The 23918-nt window shown below is 43.5% G+C and overlaps 1 protein-coding gene across 1 annotated transcript; it reads left to right on the top strand.

Annotated features, from left to right (window-relative positions):
- Positions 1 to 430: 430 nt before the first annotated feature.
- On the top strand, positions 431 to 23544 carry LOC139406678 (cadherin-24-like). Its single transcript, XM_071149553.1, has 14 exons — positions 431 to 572; positions 6881 to 7715; positions 15268 to 15562; positions 15685 to 15804; positions 16321 to 16488; positions 17893 to 18074; positions 18813 to 19069; positions 19165 to 19301; positions 19479 to 19600; positions 19950 to 20067; positions 20325 to 20633; positions 20853 to 21045; positions 21152 to 21602; positions 21707 to 23544. Exons 2-14 carry the CDS (start codon positions 7098 to 7100, stop codon positions 22583 to 22585), a joined length of 3849 nt encoding a protein of 1282 aa, XP_071005654.1. The 5' UTR covers positions 431 to 572; positions 6881 to 7097; the 3' UTR covers positions 22586 to 23544.
- The last annotated feature ends 374 nt before the right edge of the window (positions 23545 to 23918 follow it).

Below are 23918 nucleotides of genomic sequence, written 5' to 3'. Positions count from 1 at the left end.
TTCAACAGCTATTGAAGAGACAATTGAAGAGTAACTGATGGGGAGAGGACTACTGCTGAGCATTCTTATTTAAGAGTGCAAGGCTGCAAGCTGACAGACTATTTTCCTGGCTCTAAAACTATTTAACTTTCCCATGACAAAAAAAAAGACCACATTGTTTACGTTTGGCTGATGCATGCAACCACTGGACTGCAGTGATAATATATACTGGATCACAGGCGTTAGGATGAGAAAGTACAAGAATAGGATACGCATTCACAGGATGCAAAGCAAACATGCCCACAATTACATTGTGGCATGAAGGCTGAAAAAATAGTAGCCTACAATATCCCCCAAAACGAGAATCAAACTGTCAGCCGCGCGAGAAGGATAGGGGTCTGTGAGGATAGAGGGGGAGTGATATGTCATTTACTGGAACAGTCTCACGAGCACCAGAGTGAGAGCGCGCGCTTAAAGGCACCCAGTGAAGAACACCGGCTTCCCCACTTTGGAATCTAGTTGTATTTCATTCAGCGCGTTTACTTAAATCGCTGGCAGACGAAGGAGCTACCCAATTATATCTGTATTAAAAGGTAAGATTGAAATTCGCATGAGAAAAATGCATCGGGACAAAACGTTTTCTTTTTCATAATGGGATTCTGATTTATTTGTAGCTTACTTTCACTGTAGCCGATGCATTTTACGGAATAAATGGGGTATCAGTTATTCAATTTATTATAGCTGCTGTTGACAGTCTTATGTATGCGAATAAATATTTCTTCCAGTGTCGATACATGTTCCATGGTGGTGAATCTGACAAAAAAACAAAATTGTGTGGCGCGCGCGCCTATGTCAAATACAATGTGCAAACGAATGTTTGTCTTCAGATGTCAGCTGTTTTAGCAGACATAATAATGTAGACATAATACAGAGTTATTCAGGAGATCCGTTGGAAGGGACCAAACTGCGGATGTTCTGGTTGACTAAACTAAGCGCGGAGATTTGACATATGGTACCTATGGGTTTCCACAACCACAAATATCGTAAACATTAATGAAACAAATAAAATGCTTTTTGGTCCTAATTAAGCTTAGGGTTAGGCATAAGGTTAGCACTGTGGTTAGGTTTAAAACCAGATTTTAAGAAGATAAATTGTGGAAATAGGTGGACTGTGGTAACTAGTAACGACTGTTTTAATGTGATAGTCAGCTTCCCTTCCTACCCAGACAAGTCACTATTACGCTGAACAAAAAAAAATAAACTGTTGGTCCCATTTATTTATTTTACCTTTATTTAACTAGGCAAGTCAGTTAAGAACAAATTCTTATTTTCAATGACGGCCTAGGAACAGTGGGTTTTTGTACCTTGTCAGCTCGGGATATGAACTTGCAAACTTTCGGTTACTAGTCCAACGCTCTAACCACTAGGCTACCCCGCCGCCCCATGTTTCGTGAGCTGAAATAAAAGATCCCAGAAATGTTCCATACACACAAAAAGCTTATTTCTCTCAAGTGTTGTGCACATATTTGTTTACATCCCTGTTCGTGAGCATTTTAGCCGTTGTCAAGATAATCAATCCATCCATCTGACATATGGCATATCAAGAAGTTGATTAAACAGCATGATCATTACACAGGTGCACCTTGTGCTGGAGACAATAAAAGGCCACTCAAATGTGCAGTTCTGTCACACAACACAATGCCACAGATGTCTCAAATTTTGTGCAATTGTCATGATGACTGCAGGAATGTCCACCAGAGCTTTTGCCAGAGAATTAAATGTTTATTTCTCTAATATAAGCCACCTCCAACAGCGTTTTAAAGAATTTGGCAGTACGTCCAACTGGCCTCACAACCGCAGACCACGTATAACCAAGCCAGCCCAGGACCTCCACATCTGGCTTCTTCACCTGCGGGATTGTCTGAGGGGCGGGGTGCTAAGGAGTATTTCTCTCTGTAATGAAGCCCCTTTTATGGGGAAAACTCATTCTGATTGGATGGCCCTGGCTCCCCATTGGGTGGGCCTGGCTCCTAAGTGGGTGGGTTTATGCCCTCCCAGCCCCACCGATGGCTGCGCCCCTGCCCAGTCATGTGAAATCCATAGATTAGGGCCTAATTTATTTATTTCAATTGACTGATTTCCTTATATGAGCTGTAATTAGGGCTGTGGCGGTCATGACATTTTGTCATGCAAATAACTGCCGATCTCACGGTATTTGACTGTTAATTAACAAACACATTTAGCATCTCCAGCTTCCACGCATAGCCTATGGCGCACCTATGGAGCGTCTACATTATAAAAACGTCTAATAAATACTTTTAATATAGCCTACACCATCACAATACGTCAATGATTTATTTTAGGCCGGTCTAAAGAAACATGATATGAAGAAAATGTAGTCTATTTCAGAAGAACAGAATAGCATACTCTGAGTTGTCATTATGTTAGGCCCTAATCTGTCTATGCCATATAGCTGTGGGCTATACTAGTTCATTTAACAGGCAAGAATAGTTTATAATTCCCGTGGCATTATTTTATATTGTTTTACAGTGAGAACAATAAAATGGAACAGCTGAATAAAATAGAAAGGATAGTTTACCCAAATGATTTGAAGGATTGCGCACACGCGGCTATTCTGTGTTCAGTGGCGAACAAAGAAACAGGTCCTCCTATATGCTTCATTTAGAGTTATTAATGCAACTTTAGTTGTGATACCAACGTTAGGCTATATGTTTTGATTTTCTAATACATAATAATAATTTGAAGAAAAGTTGCATAAAAGGCATGCGCTCTGCTCTGTTTCTTGCACAGGCTGCACATTCTGGGCATCATTCACAAGTGATAGTATTCTGACTCCAATCAGACTACATACACTAAATAATATATGTGTGAAATTAGTTTGGATTTAGAATGGGCCATTATTATCTGTTGGAACAGGTGCAGGGGGAGGAAAGCATTGTAATCCGTATGCACTTGAATAGCGAATGGAGGACGCTTTTCCCACGGTTAATTTTCATGCCAGCCAGGCAGGCTACTCTAGTTGTAAAGAGAAGCAATGTGCTTAATATTAGGAAAGATGAGAAATAAATATAATAGGCCTAGCGTATAGAAATCTGATTGGATCCTCTTTTTAATAGAGGCCATCAAAACTCTGTTTTCTCATGCAATTGCATATATCATAGTCTGTAGAAATGTTGCGCAACATGGGTTCATAGGAACACTTATTTAATTCCATGCATCAATCAGCTATGAGGAGCTGTCTGTCACTGAGCAACAGGTGATCCTTTCCCGCTCAAGCTCTGAATGCCAGGGCTCTCGTGAAGTGTTTGATTTGATTTTTGATTGCATTTGCGTTGATATCATAGTGATTAGAGAGCGCTGAGTACAAGACCATTAGCGACTGTCCTGCAAGTTTGGTAGGCTACTAATAACTACCAGTTACCGCCTAGTTACCGTGACTAAATGGTCACATGGAATTTGACTGTGGTCATGACTCGTGACTGCCAGTGTGGCGGTTATATGGTCACTGTAACAGCCCTAATTGTAACTTAGCAAAATCTTAGAAATTGTTGCATGTTGCGTTTTATATTTTTGCTTAGTACAGATGTCCATCCATGTCTGAGGACATCATCAGATGAAGTGGAAACCGGCCAACAGTGCCTTAGTGGCACTTGGAGATGGTGGATGGGCGTAAGCATCTGGTGCAAGATATTTTTCTTATAAGCCTATCCCAAACCTTAACCCTTACCTTAACCATTCAGAGTTAATGCCTAACCTTAAGATTTTGAAGTTAATGGATAAACTTAACCTTAAATACTTGGAAATTTGAGGTTTGGAACAACTTCGAAATTAAACGTTTGAGAAACATGGATAAATGTCTAATTTTAACATGAGACTGTGAGAGCTTGTTGTCCTTCCTGGACTCGTGCGTTGTGGAGCGCGCGCAAAAAACGCTCACCTGCAGACCGCGCTGGTTCCGCACGGATTTGCGCTCGCGTAATGAAAATGATGAGCTCGCCTCCGCGTCGCCAGTAGCTCGGAATTGTTAGCGTTGCATTCATTATTATAGTTAGACCAAGTGTGTAAATCACATTAACATGCGTCAGAGGGGTCACAGCTCCAGAATTCTCTAACAAGACAAGGTTGTGCTCCAGGCTGTTCAGTGTAGGCCTATCTACAGTATGCTAATGAACAGCTTTGAAGAGTGTGCGTGTGTGTGGCACAAGAGGAGAGGAAGTAGGGAGAGAAATAACAGACCCTTAGAATAAGACACCATGTACCACATTTGCACGTCAACAACACTTTGACTTTGGACATCAAAAAGGAGAAGAGAAGATCATTATTAGTCATTTCCACTCAGCACATAATACACACACACACACACGGCCAGTATAGATAGTCCCCATTCACCGGAGTCTTTGTTGAACTCATTAATTTGTCAAGTGAATGTACAGCTGAGTCATAAACACTAACACATTGTTAGAGCGAGCACACGTCTGCCACAACACAGCACTTTGATTGGGAGGTTGTCATACCACTTAAGCTTTGACTGACTGTCTGAATGTCAGATGTTGACAATAGCAAGATGAGTGATGTGCTGAGTACAGTCACAGTGAGGCCTCATCAGTTTGGTTTGGACAGAATGGGAGGACTGTCTACACACAGAGAGAATGAGAGAAGGTGGTAGAGAGAGAGAGAGAGAGGCAGAGCAGTCTTAAAACATTAAGATGAATGGAAGGAAGAAGAGAATGTCAGGGAGACGCACGGGTGGAGCAGAATCTCTGCCTGTCTTCGTTGCTTAAGCCAGCCAAGCTCTCCCTTCATCACATACTCTCTTCTCTTCTTCCTCTATCTCCCCCTCGCTCCCTCTCTCTTTTCCCCTCCCTCCCACTCCTCCCCCTCTCTCTGTATCTCTCTCTCTCTCTCTCTCTGTATCTCTCTCTCTACCCCCCCCCCCCCCTCTCTCTCTATATATGTAAAGGCTTGACATGCACAGTCTATTTTTAATAAAAATGAAACAGCTTTCTTGCAGTGAAGCGAGACACAGAGTGAAGTGAGACTGAAACAGCGATTTGCAATTTAGGCCTGTGTGACACTCATCATCCCCCTCCGAGCCAGCAACAGTAAATTCGCCCTCAGTCTTTCATTGCCTATCTATCTCTATCACTCTATATCTCTTTCCAGCAATCCCCTCACACATGTTTCTCACTAACACTTACATCTCAAATGCTGAAAAATAATATTAAATGACATGTTTTTTCTGTAATTGTGGAGCAGTAGACATGAGAGCAATATGAACAACACTAAAGCTAACTGTTTTAAAATGGGCCAGGAAGTACTATTAATGGATTCAAAGATGCAGCATTATACAGAAGAAAGGGAATGGCTGTAAAAGCTTTAGTGGAGATACAGTATATGGGATGGTTTAAAGATGAGGGAACAGACACATCGGCTCAGAGAGACTGAGTGCACATCTGGCATTAATATTGATGAAGTGGCATTAATGTGTGCAAAATACAAAAAAAGAGCATTATTCCTTTTAAACAGTTAATTTTTCTCTTCGGCGAAAGAATTCATGTGGAAGGGAGGGGTAGAACAAAGTCGAATATATAGCTCAAATTAGTTCTTTGTTATCAAGCGTTAAGAAACTAGGGCAATTGCTGAATGGGAATGAATGAGGATTCTGTTCCTGTCGTAAACATAAAAACATTTAATAAATTAAACATTCTGATAAATATTACACAGTCATTTTGGGTTAATAGTGTTTTAACTTAGGCCCTCATGTGCATCTAAATGAATGGTTTTGTAATACAATTGCAGATGTTTTAATTACACAGTAAAATGGAGCTCAGATAAGGCTATTCAATATAAACATAGGATTTGGGCATGCCAAGTCAGGGATTGTAGGTTGGCAGCCATTCTGTTCTTACAGACAGAAATAAATATGTACGATTGTATATGAGTGTGTGTTAAATGAGAGAGAGGGAAATGTAAAGAGTGACAGTGACGAATTCATACACACACAAAGAGAGAGAGAGAGAGAGAGAGAGATAGATATTTATTACACATTTTCAGTCTTAAGTTGGTGACAGCCTTCATTGCACAAAGCCTGCAAGATCGATGGCCGGGGTCTGACTCTAATACTAACGAAACTCGGATCGTTAAACTTTTGGGAAATGATGACAGAAATTGATTAAAATATGTATGAGTCCAATTAATCTTTGAAGGGGGACTTCTTCCACTACTTGGCATTGAGGCATGAGGAGGCCATCTTTAGGACGACATCAATCATCTGATGGAGTGGCAATTGTGTCTGACACAGTAAAGTAGTGGAGCTGTGCCCCACCCTCTGCCCTTCAGGCCCAAACTCAGCCTCCAGAGACAAATCTCCTTTACATGCATTATAATGAGCTCATAACCTAACACAATAGTCTCATGTGCCCCATTCTGTCAATGAGTATTCAGTGACGCTTTAAACCAAAATATGTAATGCTTTGTTACTAGTTACGAGAATCTATGAGCCCTTGTAATGTTTTATTATGTTATAAATAGATAATAGGTATTTGTATGCTGACATTTTACAACAGACTGAACATAGCCTCTTGTGTTCTATAAGCTGATGACTGTGGTGTCTAATCCTTCAAATTCACTAAACACTAAAAGATGGACAAATCTCCACATAGACTGTATGCAAAAACACAGTGCAGACAGTACAGACTATTGCAATATATTCCCCACAAAGTGTAGTTGTAAAATGGCAGCCAGTTCTCCTCAGGTCTTGAGGAGTTAATGAGAATAGTGTCAACATCTCTGCATGTCTTCATGCCTCCTGCACCTCGGAGCTGTTTGCTCTCCTTTTAATTAAAACAGCTAAGATTACTCTAATTATCTCTCTACTCAGGTAATCCAGCTCCGCTCTGCTGCGGCCGTGGGAGGGAGTCCTGCATCATGTGTACAGCAGAACGGGAATGAGTTAGTGTGAGAGTGAAAAGTAAACCAGAATAAAGACTGACCCTGCGGATAGCAAAGGAAATCACAATGTGGGGAGAAGACAAACAGAATCCAAGGAGAGGATCAAAACATCTCTGAATAGAGTTGACTAACACACCACCTCCACTATGACCACCCCAACGGTGCTTCTTCTTGTTTTGGTTTGTATGTGGGAGGAGCAGCCAGGATGTAGTTCACTAACTGTTAGTTTACCGATTACAGCTCAGAACAGCCAGGAAGACCTAATTGAACTGAGGGCTGCAGAAAACTCTCTGGTGAATCATGGTCAGAATGCTGAGGTCCTTATGACAACCCACATCCCACTGACTCCTGGATTAACAGACAAAGAAAAGAATGGCGTGGATGAAATAGTACAGATATCAACTCAAACTCCAGACTTTACCCTTCAAACCACTTTGACTCCTGGAAAGATATGGAATGTAATTACATCCAAGAGTGACCATGTGGATAATGGGGATGTTCACACTCAGTCACTTGAGGCCCAGCATTCCATGGAGGCAGAGGCCAATGGAGACCCCAAGCATCATGTGAAACTCCAGACTGTCTCGCATCCAGAGTTCAGAGTTCTCCCAGAGAGTATCTCTGGGTGGGGCTTTGTCTCTCAGGGGGAGGGGTTAACTCTAACAGGGGTGGGGTCTCGCTCTCGTCCTAAGCGGAGCTGGCAGTGGAACCAGTTCTTTGTCATTGAGGAGTACAGAGGACCAGAGCCAGTGCTCATCGGACGGGTAAGACCTATTCACAACCAATGTCATTAAAGTACAGTATGATTTCAGTGTTATCAGAAATATCCATAAATGTATCTTTGGTAAATTCCTAGAACAACAGCCTGAGGATATAGCACACCAGGTGTTCCCAAACTTTTTCACTCAAGCCCCCCTTCTAGCATTCATGGTGAACATCCGGCACCCCCCACGTCTATTTCTATAGGCACAAGCACTGTTTATGACACACACTGTTCACACCCCTCTTGTTGGCAGAGAGACAATTTTGCAGATTAAAGCTTATTTCCTACAATTCTACACATTTTGCCATGTCTTAAATTAATGTATGTGTGTTCATGTGATGTTTGATTGACCCAAACATTACAACAAAATCTATGGGCTAAAAAACCGAGCTAAAAAGCATTAGCTGACACGGGCTAGTTGATTGGGAAATTATCTCTCTAAGGCCTGCAATGACTGACATGACAAGGAAAACTGCTTACTACAATTTACTACAATTTCCAGGAGTAAGGGGGGCGGGGTGGTCCTTCGCACACCCCACAGTTTGGGAACCACTTCAGTACACTACTAGTCAGTTGACATACTTTACTTCATTAAGGTTAGCCAATAAGTATGGTAGGTCGCACCACACCAACAACACCACAGAGCTGACAGGAAGTCAGTGTTCAGCCAGTGTGATGATGAGATGATTGGAGGTTTTAAATCAGAGCACACCTGAAACATCTAGATCTGTGGAAGTTACTTGTAGCACTTCACAGGCAAAGTGTTGGGCTGCTAATGCATCTGTTGGCAGCTTTAGTGTGTGTGTGGATTATATTAGCTGTGACGCTTACAGGGAACTCTGCCAACTCACAGTAGCAGGCAGCGTACTTTATTGTGACACCACAGTTTGGAGCCTCCCCAACCAACACTGTGTTCACATCGTAAATGTTTCATCTTCCTCTCTGCCTGTTATTGATACAGTCAGGGAGGGATGTCAGTGTGGTCGGTGGAGACACTCTTTCTTGTTGTTGTAGTAAGTGCGCAAGTCTGATTCAGGGCTTGAGATGGCTAGGATGTTGCTTGGATGTTATGTCAAACATGTTCCAGCTCGTTAGGGCTATGAGTTTGATAAGATCATACATACATCAATGCCCAGATTCACATACATGTGTAGAGTGTGTGTGCTATGCCGTTTGAAAGACCGTTTGCTAGAAACGGTGAGCGGGGGGGTAAGATACATCATGGCAATGAATGAGAATTTTACTGGGAGAGAAAATCACCAAGGTGAAGATGGACTGAAGATCCCTGCCACACTGTAAGAGCAAGGAGAAGAGAACATTGAGATGAAAGAGAGTGGGGGAGAGAGACAACTGCATGGGGAAAGTAGCCGTCTGGGAATTCTATCAGAGATCATTTCAACAACAAAAAAATACATGTTTTTATGGATTGGTTAAGTTTCAACCCCACAGAGGAACATTTTTTTCCATGGCGACTGATGCACAGCAGAACTGAGCTAGCAATTAGATTGAGACTAGTATGGTAGGGGTTGGTGAGAGACGGTGTGGGGGCTAGGAGGGAAGGGTGTTAGGAGAGTAAGATAGGGAAGGAGACTGACAAAGATGTCTCTCGTGGTGATGTATGGGATCCGAATCAAAGCAGATTTAAGGAGGAAGAATATATAGCATTTCTTACTGTCTGTTATCGTGTGTTTCTTTAATCCCTAACTGCACGCTCAACTACACACATACACACACACTGACTCTCTCTCTCTAACACACATATCACAGTTGCACACAGACACACTTGGCTGTATACACCCAGGGTTTATGAATTACAGTTGACATGTATACCAATGTTTTTATGCACCATTTTGGTATTCTTGGCTAGAATAAATGCACAGCTATGTGATTAAAGGCCTAGGGTCCATAATACATTCTTATGCTTGCTCTCTCCAGGCTTATGTCACATAATAATATTAACAATTTTCCTTGCCCATGGCTTGGCTTGTGCGTAATTCTCATGTGAAAAATATAATAACCACAGAGACCACAAAGCTGTTTCCATATGAAAGAACCTACAGTATATATACAGACCTTAATTGATGTGAAAACCTGCAGTAATATTGCTCAGCAAATATCAAACAACCCATGCTACTTACTATAGTTAAAATAATCAGTTGTGGTTCATTAGACAGAGATTGTGTTGGTCTAAGATGGAGGGTCTGCAGCGAAGGGCAGGAAAGGATGGGATGTGAGTAAGCCTAGTGGATTATGAGCATGTGCAGAAGTGCCTTAAGTGGAGCAAGATGTGAAGGTTCCTGGTCAGAAAGCCTTCCTTGTGTGATGAAGGCTGAGTAATCTCTTTAGCTTTCTATTTCTGTGTGTCTGGCCTTTTACCCACCAAGCTCCCTGTAATATCCCCCTACTGCTATTAAATACTGAACAAGCTAGCACTCTTTACTGCAAAGTAAAATGGGCAGACACACAGAGACAGGTAGACAGACAGAAAGAGAGAAACAGATGGGCAGATGGACTGTCAGAGGTGCATTCTCAGAAGGGGAGACAAATTTCACCCCAATAACTACCGTGGGATATCAAATCAAATTGTATTTATCACATGTGCCAAATACAACAGGTATTTCACCTTACAGTGAAATGCTTACTTACAAGCCCTTAACCAACAATGTAGTTTTAAGAAAAATGCCCCACCCCCCAAAAAACGAAGAGATAAGAATAACAATAATATGCGTCAACAGCAACCTTGCGTTATCATTAACAGCAGACTTGTGCATTTCCACAGTGAAAACAATGTACTGAGCAAATGTCAAATTGGCTTTTTACCAAAATACCTTATGACAGACCACGTATTCACCCTGCACACCCTAATTGACAAACAAACCAAAACAAAGGCAAAGTCTTCTCATGCTTTTTGATTTCAAAAAAGTTTTGACACAAAATGATGGAAAGCGGTGTTGGGGGAAAAACATACAGCATTATAAAATCCATGTACACAAACAATAAGTGTGCGCTTAAAATTATCAAAAAACACACATTTCTTTCCACAAGGCCTTGGGGTGAGACAGGGAAGCAGCTTAAGCCCCGCGCTCTTCAACATATATATCAACGAATTGGCGAGGGCACCCAGCCTCACCCAACTAGAATATGAAGTCAAAGGTCTACTATTTGCTGATGATCTGGTGCTTCGGTCCCCAACCAAGGAGGGCCTACAGCAGCACTTAGATCTTCTGCACCTAGATCTTCAGCGATGACAAAAATAATGGTGTTCCAAAAAAGGTCCAGTCGCCAGGAACACAAAAACAAACTCCATCTAGACACCGTTGCCCTAGAGCACACAAAAAACTATACATACCTCGGCCTTAACATCAGCACCATAGGTAACTTCCACAAAGCTGTGACCGATCTGAGAGACAAGGCAAGAAGGGCCTTCTATGCCATCAAAAGGAACATAAAATTTGATATACCAATTAGGATCTGGCAAAAAATACTTGAATCAGTTATAGAACTCATTGCCCTTTATGGTTGTGAGGTCTGGGGTCTGCTCACCAACCAAGAATTCACTAAATGGGACAAACATCAAAATGAGACCATGCAGAGGAGAATTAATCCGATACCCGCTAATTATCAAAATCCAGAAAAGAGCCGTTCAATTCTACAACCACCTAACAAAGCCGTCACCTACAGAGAGATGAACGTGGAGAAGAGTCCCCTAAGCAAGCTGGTCCTGGGGCTCTGTTCACAAACACAAACAGACACAGAGCCCCAGGATAGCAACACAATTAGACTCAAACAAATCATGATAATTACTTGACACATTGGAAAGAATTTACAAAAAAACAGAGCAAACTATAATGCTATTTGGCCCTAAACAGAGAGTACACAGTGGCAGAATACCTGACCACTGTGACTGACCCAAACTTAAGGGAAGCTTTGACTATGTACAAACTCAGTGATGTCGTGACGTTGTATTAGTTAATGTGACGACTGTTGCTCATCTAATTATTAAAGGATTCTAATTGCGTGATTAACTGAATCAACCAATTATTAACTCATTAACCTGGGGCACCATGGGAAAATTTGTTTTATTGAGTTTCTATTTCCCAGATTAACTCAAAGAATATCAGAATATCGATTTTACAACAGCCGCTAATTACAGTCTCGTTCGGAACGACGCATAATCCGGGAATCTGCACGGACCCGGGTCTCACCAATGAGTTCCTACCACACCAATTTTAGTTGAGTATTTATTTACTAGAAAGCTAAAATGATGATAAAAGATACATACATACACAAAAACATATTCTAGGCTATTGTTTAGAACTTAGTATAACGGGCCAAAATGGGGATTTAAAAGAGAGAGAAAAAAAAGAAAGTACACGAGAGAAATATACATTTGGGTGAATTTGTCAGCTATGCTTATTCTAACCCTAGCCTTGCCCCAAACTGCCGCTCTTATGGGTCAGAATATAATGATGTAATTACGTGGGGAAGGTCTCTGTGGATTCTCCGCGTGGACCATTCAGGCTGCTCTATGACGCACTTCTCCGATGCAACTCTCTGGTCGTCCTCACGATGTCAGTGTCCTTTTGGCTTAGGAGTCTGTTCCCTCGCCCTCGCTCTGGAAGGGCTCTTCTGAGGACAGACCGCTCTGTAGCTCAGAGCTCACAGCGTAGGAATGAAACCGTGTAGATACCACGATTCGATTGGGAGTGGAGGCTAGGTGGTTCGACTTGAATTCACCCGCTTAGACACAGCTACTCATCTGTAGCTTGGGTAGAAAAATATTTATTTGTCTTCAAACTTGTGTTGCATTTTGGGTTTGTTGACTTTTTAGACCTCGACTGCAGCTTGGGTCACTTAGTCTCATCTGTTAATTCTTCACTCACAGGTTTTATAACCTCGGGTCAGACGTGGGCGTAACCGCCTTTAGGGCAATTCTCTGGGCGTACCAAGTTAAGGGCAAGGCATTTTACTCAAATCCAATTTTAGACAACTAACTTTACATTTCATCTTTACCAAAACATTCTCTTTGATTTGGACATTTTCCACACAACATACAATGTATAAACATTAAACATATACTAGGAAAACTCTTAATGTTACAATGTTTTCGTAATAACATCATCTATTAACCTTTAATAACAAAACAAAAATGACATACATTTTCATATTCCATCTATCGTCATGACGACCATTGTGGCTGACAGAAACCATTGTTCCAAAGTCCCTTTATTGCATGTTCAATGTTCTGAGGTTGGTTCTCCATATTGAGAGGACACAGGAATGTTGTGTGGCCTAAGAGTGGGGCAAAAAAGTATTTAGTCAGCCACCAATTGTGCAAGTTCTCCCACTTAAAAAGATGAGAGAGGCCTGTAATTTTCATCATAGGTACACTTCAACTATGACAGACAAAATTAGAAAAAAAATCCAGAAAAACACATTGCATGATTTTTAATGAATTTATTTGCAAATTATGGTGGAAAATAAGTATTTGGTCACCTACAAACGAGCAAGATTTCTGGCTCTCACAGACCTGTAACTTCTTTTTTTAAGAGGCTCCTCTGTCCTCCACTTGTTAACTGTATTAATGGCACCTGTTTGAACTTGTTATCAGTATAAAAGACACCTGTCCACAACCTCAAACAGTCACACTCCAAACTCCACTATGGCCAAGACCATAGAGCTGTCAAAGGACACCAGAAACAAAATTGTAGACCTGCACCAGTCTGGGAAGACTGAATCTGCAATAGGTAAGCAGCTTGGTTTGAAGAAATCAACTGTGGGAGCAATTATTAGGAAATGGAAGACATACAAGACCACTGATAATCTCCCTCGATCTGGGGCTCCACGCAAGATCTCACCCCGTGGGGTCAAAATGATCACAAGAACGGTGAGCAAAAATCCCAGAACCACACGGGGGGACCTAGTGAATGACCTGCAGAGAGCTGGGACCAAAGTGACAAAGCCTACCATCAGTAACACAGTACGCCGCCAGGGACTCAAATCCTGCAGTGCCAGATGTGTCCCCCTGCTTAAGCCAGTACATGTCCAGGCCCGTCTGAAGTTTGCTAGAGAGCATTTAGATGATCCAGAAGAAGATTGGGAGAATGTCATATGGTCAGATGAAACCAAAATAGAACTTTTTGGTAAAAACTCAACTCTTCGTGTTTGGAGGACAAAGAATGCTGAGTTGCATCCAAGAACACCATACCTATTGTGAAGCATGGGGGTGGAAACATCATGCTTTGGGGCTGTTTTTCTGAAAAGGGACCAGGACGACTGATCCGTGTAAAGGAAAGAATGAATGGGGCCATGTATCGTGAGATTTTGAGTGAAAACCTCCTTCCATCAGCAAGGGCATTGAAGATGAAACGTAGCTGGGTCTTTCAGCATGACAATGATCCCAAACACACCGCCCGGGAGTGGCTTTGTAAGAAGCATTTCAAGGTCCTGGAGTGGCCTAGCCAGTCTCCAGATCGCAACCCCCATAGAAAATCTTTGGAGGGAGTTGAAAGTCCGTGTTGCCCAGCAACAGCCCCAAAACATTACTGCTCTATAGGAGATCTTCATGGAGGAATGGGCCAAAATACCAGCAACAGTGTGTGAAAACCTTGTGAAGACTTACAGAAAACTTTTGACCTCTGTCATTGCCAACAAAAGGTATATAACAAAGTATTAAGATAAACTTTTGTTATTGACCAAATACTTATTTTCCACCATAATTTGCAAATAAATTCATTTAAAATCCTACAATGTGATTTTCTGGATTTTTTTTCTCTCATTTTGTCTGTCATAGTTAAAGTGTACCTATGATGGAAATTACAGGCCTCTCTCATCTTTTTAAGTGGGAGAACTTCCACAATTGGTGGCTGACTAAATACTTTTTTGCCCCACTGTAATATGACATTTTGAAATGTTAATTTTTAATTTCAATTTTGTTTATTTTCTATTGCCACTTGCTTTGGCAATGTAAACACATTTCCCATGCCAATAATGCCCCTTGAATTGAATTGATAGAGAGAGGGTGACAGAAAGACAAAGGTAGAGATACATAGACAGGCAAACAGATGGATTCAGAGAGGGAACGAAAACAGACAGATGGACAAAACAGAAGACAGACAGAGCGACATTTGGGGGCCACTGTCCACAGTCATGTGCTCTCACCCCCTAACAATCCCCCGGTGGCCTATTTGGTCCAATGAGTTAATTAGCTGTACGCATCAGTACACATTCTGGCCCCCTCTGTCCCCTTCACACCTGGTGCCATTCAATTCACACTGACTGAACACCACATCTTGGACTTGATTCAACCGCTGATTTCACAAACTATTGTTTAGGTAGATGATCAATTATGCTAATGAGGGATGCATTTTCTGAGTCAGTGGTGGCTTGGACACAATATGTCAAACATCAAAGCATAAGTTCAACTGTAAACCCTCTTTTTAGAGAAAGGATCATAGAGAACTGAAGCCACTCATTAGGCAAGGCTCAATGCAGAATCCATAGATATTTTATGACTTTATACTTCTCTCTCTATACACATATATCTCCTGCAGCTGCACACAGATATGGACCGAGGTGATGGGCGTACCAAGTACATCTTAGAAGGAGAGGGGGTGGGGTCTGTGTTTGTCATCGATGGGAACACGGGCAACATCCACGTCACCAAGTCCCTGGACCGAGAAGAGAAGGACCAGTACCGCCTCATCGCCACAGTAACCGACCGCCAGACGGGCCACGCCCTCGAACCCTCGTCCATGTTCATCATCAGAGTGCAGGACATCAATGACAACCCTCCTGTCTTCCAGAACGAGCCATACAGCACCACCGTGCCCGAGATGGCCAATATAGGTATTACATGTGACAGACAGAGCTTCAGTCTTGATCTGTGATTTACATTACAGTCTAGACAAGCTGCCTCAAGGGCTTATTAGTCATTCCTGAAGTCTCACCAATCCATCTCTCTCTAACAGGTACATCCATAATCCAGGTGACAGCCACGGATGCAGACGACCCTACGTATGGTAACAGTGCCAGGCTGGTGTATGCTGTGACCCAGGGCCAGCAGTATTTCTCTGTGGATCCTCAGACAGGTCTGGTGGGCCTGCAATGCAGACTCTTATCAAGCTACATGTTAACCATATGGTAGCCATGCTGATGAACTGACACTACAGTATGCCCCTTTGATGTGTAAAAATATCACATGGTGTAACTTCTGTGGTCTGTGTGTATTCTGTGTACTCTACATAAAGCAGGGGTCAGCAACAGGTAGCCTGCGGTCCAAAATGTGTTCTAATAAAAAAAGAGAGATATGTAATCATGTCTTAATGTAAATACAATCTCCTTTTGGGCTTAGTTGTGTTCAATTTGTAGTCTAAAAATATTATAATTATGTTCTGGCTCCCCCAAACATCCGCTCCGACAAAAACAGCCCGGGGTTGAATCTTGTCGCCTACCCCTGACATAAAGGCTTGTGACATAGCTATATGTGACATTAAAGCAGGTGACTCATCCCACTACAGCATTTAGGTCTGCTTGTCCCTTCAGCTGTGATGTAATGTAATGCATCATGTGCTTATTTACTGTCCTCTCATCGTCCTCTCTGCCAGGTGTCCTGCGTACTGCTGTAACTGACATGGACAGGGAGAGTCAGGACACCTATCTGGTCGTCCTTGAGGCCAAAGACATGGGGGGGCACCTGGGGGGGATGTCAGGGACGACCACAGTCACTGTGAGGCTGAGTGACGTCAACGACAACCCCCCTCACTTCAGAAAGAGTGAGAACATTACAGTTATGGTTTTGTTATTGGCCATTGTCATGCTATTGCGGTTATGGCTTTCAACTTCTATAACTCCAGCTGAAACATTCTTAGGACATATTTCTGTATTCTCTCTCTCTCTGTGTGCGTGTTTCTGTGTGTGTCTGCGCGTGATTTTGCGTGTGCGTGTGTGTGATCTTGTGTGTTTGATTTTGCATGTGTGCTTGTCTGATTTTGTGTGTATGTGTATGATTAGAGTGATGAAATGCCTTGCAATGTGGCACTTGTGATGGTGCACTGATCTCTCGCTGCTACTAACAGCACCTTTAGGATCTTCTCTGCCAGGATTGTCACACAGCAGCGCTGTGCTTATAGTGGATTTTGAAGCCATTTTATGGAGTGTTCCTTGATGTGTGCATATGGCTCGTGTTTCCTCATTGCAAACTAATGATTCAATCCCATGAATGAGCTGCTTATCTCTTCTTCCTCCTCCTCACCGTCATCTCCATCACCATCTGAGTTGATAACATATTATGAGATTTCTCAACACGAAGCTCCTCCTGAAAAACAGTGAGAGATCATGAAGTCTTTTCTTATCCAAGCGCTTCAGCATTCTATTCTATTCATATTTTATCTGCCTGCCAGTTGTTTCTGCTCCAACAGACAGTAGAATCACTACAGAATGTAACATTCTCAGTCATACAATACATTCCTCTGTAATATATGTCCTTCTCTCTCTGTCACACTCTCCCCTTCCTCTCTTTCTTGACTTCACCCCCCCCCCCCCCGCTCGCTCTCTTTCGCAAGCAATTTCATAATTCCAAATGCACAGTATTTATTGGGCACTATAGCTGTCCTACTGTAGCTCACTGTGGGCATGTTCATGATTCTCTATCTGACACTAATGCAGAGTCAGTCTAAACAAACGTATTGGTTTCATCTGTGGAGATAGAGACGTGTGTGTTGAATTCGCAAAGCTTTGAATTATTAACAAGTGTCATTAGATGAAGGTGTGTCCTTTCCATACTGTTTAGAGGGAGACCATGGTAGGAATACCACAGTTAGTCACTTACTGTGTAGAATCAAAGAGAGACAGGCAGACTCATCGCTGAGAGCCAGGCAACTGCCAAACCCTGTCACAGACTACTGCACTTTGGCTGCCGTTTCCTTGGATACAGGACACTCGGAGAGAAGTTTGTCTTTTGGTTTTCATCATTACTGTAAACATTTTCCCTGAGGACTACTGGAATGACTACTCTCATTTTAGAATCTAAATGGTATGTCTATGCCCTGTCACTCATCTGTGTGGTCTCTCTCTCTCTCTTTCGCTCTCTCTCGTTCTCTCTCTCTTTCTCTCGCTCGCTCTCTCTTTCTCTTTTGCTCTCTCTCTCTCTTTCTCTCGTTCTCTCTCCCTCGCTGTAGGTGCCTGGTCGTTCTCTATCTCTGAGCTGGCAGCACCAGGGGTGGAGGTGGGTCGCCTCTCGGCCACAGATGCTGATCTGGGAGAGAATGCCATGCTGGAATATACCATCCTGGACGGAGAGGAGGGGGACACATTTAACATCACCGGAAGAGACCAAGAGGCTGTCATTGTGTTAAACAAGGTGAGCAATAAGTTATATAGCTCTTAATCAGACTCAAGTCAAAAAACATCCACAATGGTGTAAAATGAGAGGCTAAACTAAGCATTGCTCCTCCAAGCTACTCTAACCAGGAAGTTAATTCAGTGAAAGACATAGAAAACAGCAGGACAGTGTTGCCTGCAGAGACTTCAGTCAGCAACAATCAGGTCTGATAACAGTATTTGGTCTGGAAACAGTATTTGGTCTGGAAACAGTATTTTAACGTTTTTTTCCTCAGTCATTCTTCCTAGCAATCCTGTTGTGTGATTGCAGGCAATGTCACACACTTAATTAACTTAAACATAACATATCTCACCTTGGTTTGCTTGGAAATAGACAAAAAAAGAGATCCAAATACCCTGGAATTTATGCACAGCTATTTGAAAAATGGAAGATTCCATCTAGCAGTTGAATTGGAAATCGCCAACCAGAAAATAGGTTGTGAGCCTGTGTTTTCCTCTGTGTGGTGTTGAGTACATGGGGCATCGCAAGCTCCATTTAACAAAGTGTGTGAGATGAGGGTGAGAGTATGAGATAGAATGTGGGAATGATGAATCAACATGGGAGCAAATGAATTATGGAACAAGGGTAGGGGAAGGGGCACGATGAAAAGAAGAAGAGTGTTCGAGCAAAGGAGAAAGAGAGAATTAGTAGACAAAACTGGTTATAGGGAAGGACATAAGCCAAATCTAATTGGTTGTACTGTATTTCTCTCCTCAGCTGCTCGACTATGAGAGGTGCGGTTCCTACTCGTTCTCAGTGGAGGTTATGAATCCCATAGTGGACGCACGGTTCCTACGGAAGGGTCCCTTTAAGGACCGGGCGAACGTACGGGTCATGGTCCTCAACGCAGACGAGCCCCCACGCTTCTCCCGGTCACGTTACCGTCTAGATGTGCCTGAGAACTGTCCTCCTGTCTGCAGCGTGGGTCGGGTATCTGCTGTGGACCCAGACACAGGACAAAGCTCCAACATCAGGTAGCCTACACTCAGCCAGTCAGTCCGTCCGTCAGTCAGTCAATCTGTCCTTCACTCACTCACATTTTCTCCCCCCACCCCCGTCACTCTCTCAGGTACTCTATTGACCCTCAGTCTGACCCTGAGGCTCTGTTCCGTATAGCATCTGACAGCGGCCTTATCACCACGGTGATGGAGTTGGACCGGGAGCGCGAGCAGTGGCATAATATCACTGTCATCGCCACACAGAGAGGTATGAGGCTCCCCCCTTCTCCTCTCAGCTTCAGCCGCCCCCAGGAAATACACGCACTCTGGCTTAGTACAGTCATGTTTTCCCCCCATATCACTCATTGTAGCCCTGGGGTGAGAGCTGTGAAAAGCTGTAATGAAGTTGATGTTGAACTCACCAGGCACTCCTTCCCTGTTCCAGACAATCCTAACCTTGTGACCAGAGTTGTGGTTGCCATAGAGACACTGGACCAGAATGATAATGCACCAGAGTTGGACAGGCAGTACACAACGTCTGTGTGTGACTCCAGTACCCCTGGACAGGTCAGTGCTGCTAACACTTACCTACAGTACGTAACTCTGACACTGCACTTTATCAGTCTATCTATCTATTGCCCCGCATGCTGATAACCATAATGCAATTTTTTTACTCCACTCTTTAGAGGACAATTCTCTTTAGAAGTCTTTGAAGATTTCCTATTCCTTTTAATGTCTAATTCTTATTAAATTGGAACTGATGTCAGATCACTGTGTCCTGTTTCTCTAGCCTGCCATTGGCTGAGTTCTTTTTCTCTAATGCCATTGGCTGAGTTCTTTTTCTTCAATGCCATTGGCTCAGTTCTGTGACTGTGAGGTCCAATAGAAGTCCTCCTCTCTCTGCTCTATCTCCCAGGTCGTTCAGGTACTGCGGGCAGTGGATAGGGACCAGGGAGGACAGGACGCCACAGTCCACTTCAGCATCCCTCCAGAGTCCAGTTCTGCTCTAAACCTCACCATCAGGGAGATTGGAGGTGCCCTCTAGCAATATTCAACCTCCGTGTCAAACTGTCACCCTCCTCAGCCCTCTGCCTAATGCATGTCAAATCAGAAATTCTGCAACGGGATTCTTTTTTTGACATGCTTGATGACAGTGTGCCTACATCTCATAGTATAGCCTGTATAGCCTGTCGAACTTCTAATATTAATTGCAACTGGAGAATGGCATTCCTGTACCAGTGACCTGACGACTGGCTTGTGTTTCTGGTGTTACTGTCTCATTTAACCCCAGGTGCCACAGCGAGACTGGTGCTCCAGTCGGCCCTGCAGCCTCTCGCTGGCTTCTCCTCCTCCCTCCTCACCCTGTACGTGCCCATCGTGCTGCGGGATGGGGCATCCGGCCTCACCAACACCGGGACGGTCACCGTGACCGTATGTCCATGTCTGAGAGGAGGCATGCAGGCCGAGGAGAGGGGCAGGCAGAGGGACAGGGGCTGGGAGAGACAGACAGTATGTCTGCCCCTGCCCTCCGCCTCTCCATCACTCATCTTCAGTATGGTCACCTTGCTGGCCCTGCTGGCCTGTGTCACCACCCTACTGGGTAAGACTCTCTGTGTAGTAGGACTACTGTCAAATCAATGTATAGTACATGCCTGTTTGTACTGTTTGCACTATACTGTATGTCTGTCTGTCTATTCGTTGTCTGTCCTTCTATCTGAAGATCTGTATCCCATGAAATGGCAGTGTGTGGTATTTACGATCATGTACCTCTCTCCCTCTCTCTCTCCCTCTCTCCCTCTCTCTCTCCCTGCCTCCCTAGTGGTGTGTACTCTGTCTCTGTCTCTGCGGCATCAGAAGCGAGACTCCCACTCCCCATTTGAGGAGGATGATGTGAGGGAGAACATCATTACCTATGATGACGAAGGGGGAGGGGAGGCAGACACTGCTGCCTTTGACATCACCGCGCTCCAGAGCATGCACAGAGTACAGCGCATGCAGGACAGCAGGAACATGTGAGCTGTGACGTTGGTTTGTGTAGTGTGTGTGAGGGCATGTGTCTGGTTGTGTGTACTTGCGTGCATGTGTGTTCCTCTGCCTTATGCTCATCTCTTCGCCCAGATGGTACACCCAGCAGAATCAGGCCAGGGCTAGGACGTACAGCTGGAGCCGGACCCCACACTCTGCTTTGGACCCCAGGCATCCAGGCTCAACCCCTGTGTACGGACACCTCTGCTACAGCATCCACACCCTGCCTGTCCTCAGAGACCTTCCCGAGGGGCCCACTCCATTCCAGTCGGGTCTGCAGCTGGCCAAACTGATGGAAACCTATGAGCTTCCTGGCCATCAGATGGGTAATGTTAATAATTCCCTAGTCATCCAGAACCAGGGCACATTTGATCTGCTAGAGCCTGGAACGGTTCATCTCAATCCTGCTGAGCCACGGTTCCCCGGCAGAGAAGGACCAGAGAGCATGATGGCTGGCAGCAGACCCACAGAGAGAGAGGGAGGCAGGGAGACCAACACTGACAACCAGCAACAGCAGCTGCATCCGGACCAGGGACCAATCAGGGTCAGATATTCACTTTCATATATAATGGGTGTAATAATGTTGTTATTATCTCCCTCAGAAGTATTTATAATTCCTCATAAAATCATTGTGTATTTCCTCCCCAGACACAGCCTGAGTCTGTACTGACAGATGAAGCACTGGTTCTGACCTACTCTATCCCAAATGGCTCATGCTCCCAGAGTCACAGCAGTAGCATCTCTTCCTCAGAGCAGCAGGAGAACAAGACAGAGTCCTCTCCCTCACAGACCACCACCACCACTGTAGCTTCCAGCTCTGCAGTAGATGACACAGACACAGATTCCTCTACTCTCCCCAGCTCAGAGAAGAATGAAGACACTGTTGGTGTTGGCCAAGTAAATAGCAGTCACACCCACACTAACACACTGGGGGAGTCAACATACAGCATTGTGGGTTCACTAAACCAGGGCAGTGGAGGGATACCTGTGACTGGGACTACTTTGTATCCAGGCAGTGCAGAATTCCTGAACATGTACGTGCTTGGTAGGAGCCTCTCTGGAGGCATGCTGGGATACGGCAGGGGGTGGGGCTGTGCCCGGGAACTGGTGTCTAACAGGGCAGGGGCAAAGGGTGGGGCTAACTGTAACCCCTCCCTGCCTTTGAGGATGGAGGACTTCCTGAAGCACCGTTTGGACCAGGTGACTGACCTATCCCAGCCACCCTACGACTCACTGCAAACCTATGAGTTTGAGGGGGGGGACTCCCAGGCCGGGTCACTGAGCTCACTGGAAAGCGAGGGCGAGAAGGAGGAGGAGAGAGGGAGGGAAGCAGTAGATGAGTTGGACCAGAAGTTCCATAGGCTAGTGAAGATAATCGAAGAGAGGGAACAAGAAAAGGAGTGTGAGAGAAGTTCAGTGGAGGAGACGACATGGGCAGAAGATAGAAGCCAGAGTTTCGATGTCAACGAGATGAACAAAACAGAGAGTGTTGTTGAAGAGAAAGAGGTCTCAAGGTGGGATTTTTAGAGAACCTGCTAATCAAAGAGACTGAATATGAGTTTGGAGAGGAGAGAGAAACACTCCAACAGATGCAATTTAAAAGCAATAGGGGGGTGTTATGCACGACTTCAGAGAGAAAATTGTTCTGTTCTGTTCAATGACTAAACTTCCTGCTTGTTGGCTATGCAGCATAGCTGAGACATGTCGGAGGATCCATCAGCACATCTCATAAACTCACCCTTGTGTTTATTAAACAGTATATCAAAAATGTCACTTTTAGACTTTCCTTGTAACTGATATGAATAATGCACCTAGGCTTTCTACACTGAAGTTATGAAAAATGCACATTCTGAAATATTGATTCCCAGCCCTGAAAGCTGCATTGTTGGAAAATAGGCCTCATGAAAAATTAAAGGGAATTGTGATTTTTAATGTTGATAGTTAATTAGGTGCACTCTCACTCAGAACACTGTTGTTCCCAAAGGCGACATTTAAACATGGATAACTGAATTGAACTAATTCTAAAAAGCATACCAATTCCACACTTCTACACTTGCATACACACAGACACAGACTTATAGAGCTAATAAGGGTGAATCTGTACACATTACATCCAGTCAAATGAAAGCTGTTCAGGTGATGATATTATTTCACAATCAGGAGAGAGCTCTTCAGAATTGCATAGACTTTGACACCCAGGCTATGTATTGTCCCAGTAATTATAATCACAGTAATAGGTTCTATGAAACACTATGCAATTTGCACACTGACTAGACATAATACGTCTTTGAAGAAAGAAGCCTTGTAGAAAGTTGAATATGTTTCCTACTATAGCGACATGATTATGTGCACACTGTAAATATCATCCTCTGCAATGTGGTGATTATTGGGTGTAGGATTTCACACAGACCACGAAAGTGTCCCTTTCTGAGAAACACTGTCATTATTTCATCATTTGTAGTGATTAAATGGTTGGTGTTAAAGAAGATGTCTGTTGTGCCACGTTATTTCCCACATGATAGTTGTCCTAGATAATTCAGCCATAAACCTGTTTATTGACCGATCTATTACTCATTTCATCTTTGCAATCCGTCGAACTGCACAATCTTGCTCGTTCTTTAAACACTGACATGGAATTGGGTAAGTTTACGCACGCAATCGTACTGTTTTACTCTACTATTCATAATTTAACTAAAGAATGATTCATATGACCACCAGTCAATATTTCCCCCAAAAGATATTGAGATTGAGAACACTGTACGGCTCATTTGTACTACTATTGCAAAAACGAATTGCTTTTAGAATTTTTCGATTAATGTGTGATGACTACATTTAGCCGAGACCTGGGGCCTTGGCCAAA

The sequence above is a fragment of the Oncorhynchus clarkii genome, chromosome 4 (genome assembly GCF_045791955.1).
Source record: "Oncorhynchus clarkii lewisi isolate Uvic-CL-2024 chromosome 4, UVic_Ocla_1.0, whole genome shotgun sequence".
Lineage (NCBI taxonomy): Eukaryota > Metazoa > Chordata > Actinopteri > Salmoniformes > Salmonidae > Oncorhynchus > Oncorhynchus clarkii.
Note: the sequence above shows the minus strand (reverse complement) of the source record. Positions and strands in the feature narration are given on the sequence as shown.

Excerpts from the sequence above, each read along its gene's own strand:
- LOC139406678 (XM_071149553.1), top strand. The coding sequence starts at position 7,098 with ATGACCACCCCAACGGTGCTTCTTCTTGTTTTGGTTTGTATGTGGGAG. Across the intron at positions 15,805-16,320 it reads CTCTGTGGATCCTCAGACAG|GTGTCCTGCGTACTGCTGTA; the intron begins GTCTGGTGGGCC and ends CCTCTCTGCCAG. Across the intron at positions 18,075-18,812 it reads CTGTCATTGTGTTAAACAAG|CTGCTCGACTATGAGAGGTG; the intron begins GTGAGCAATAAG and ends TTCTCTCCTCAG.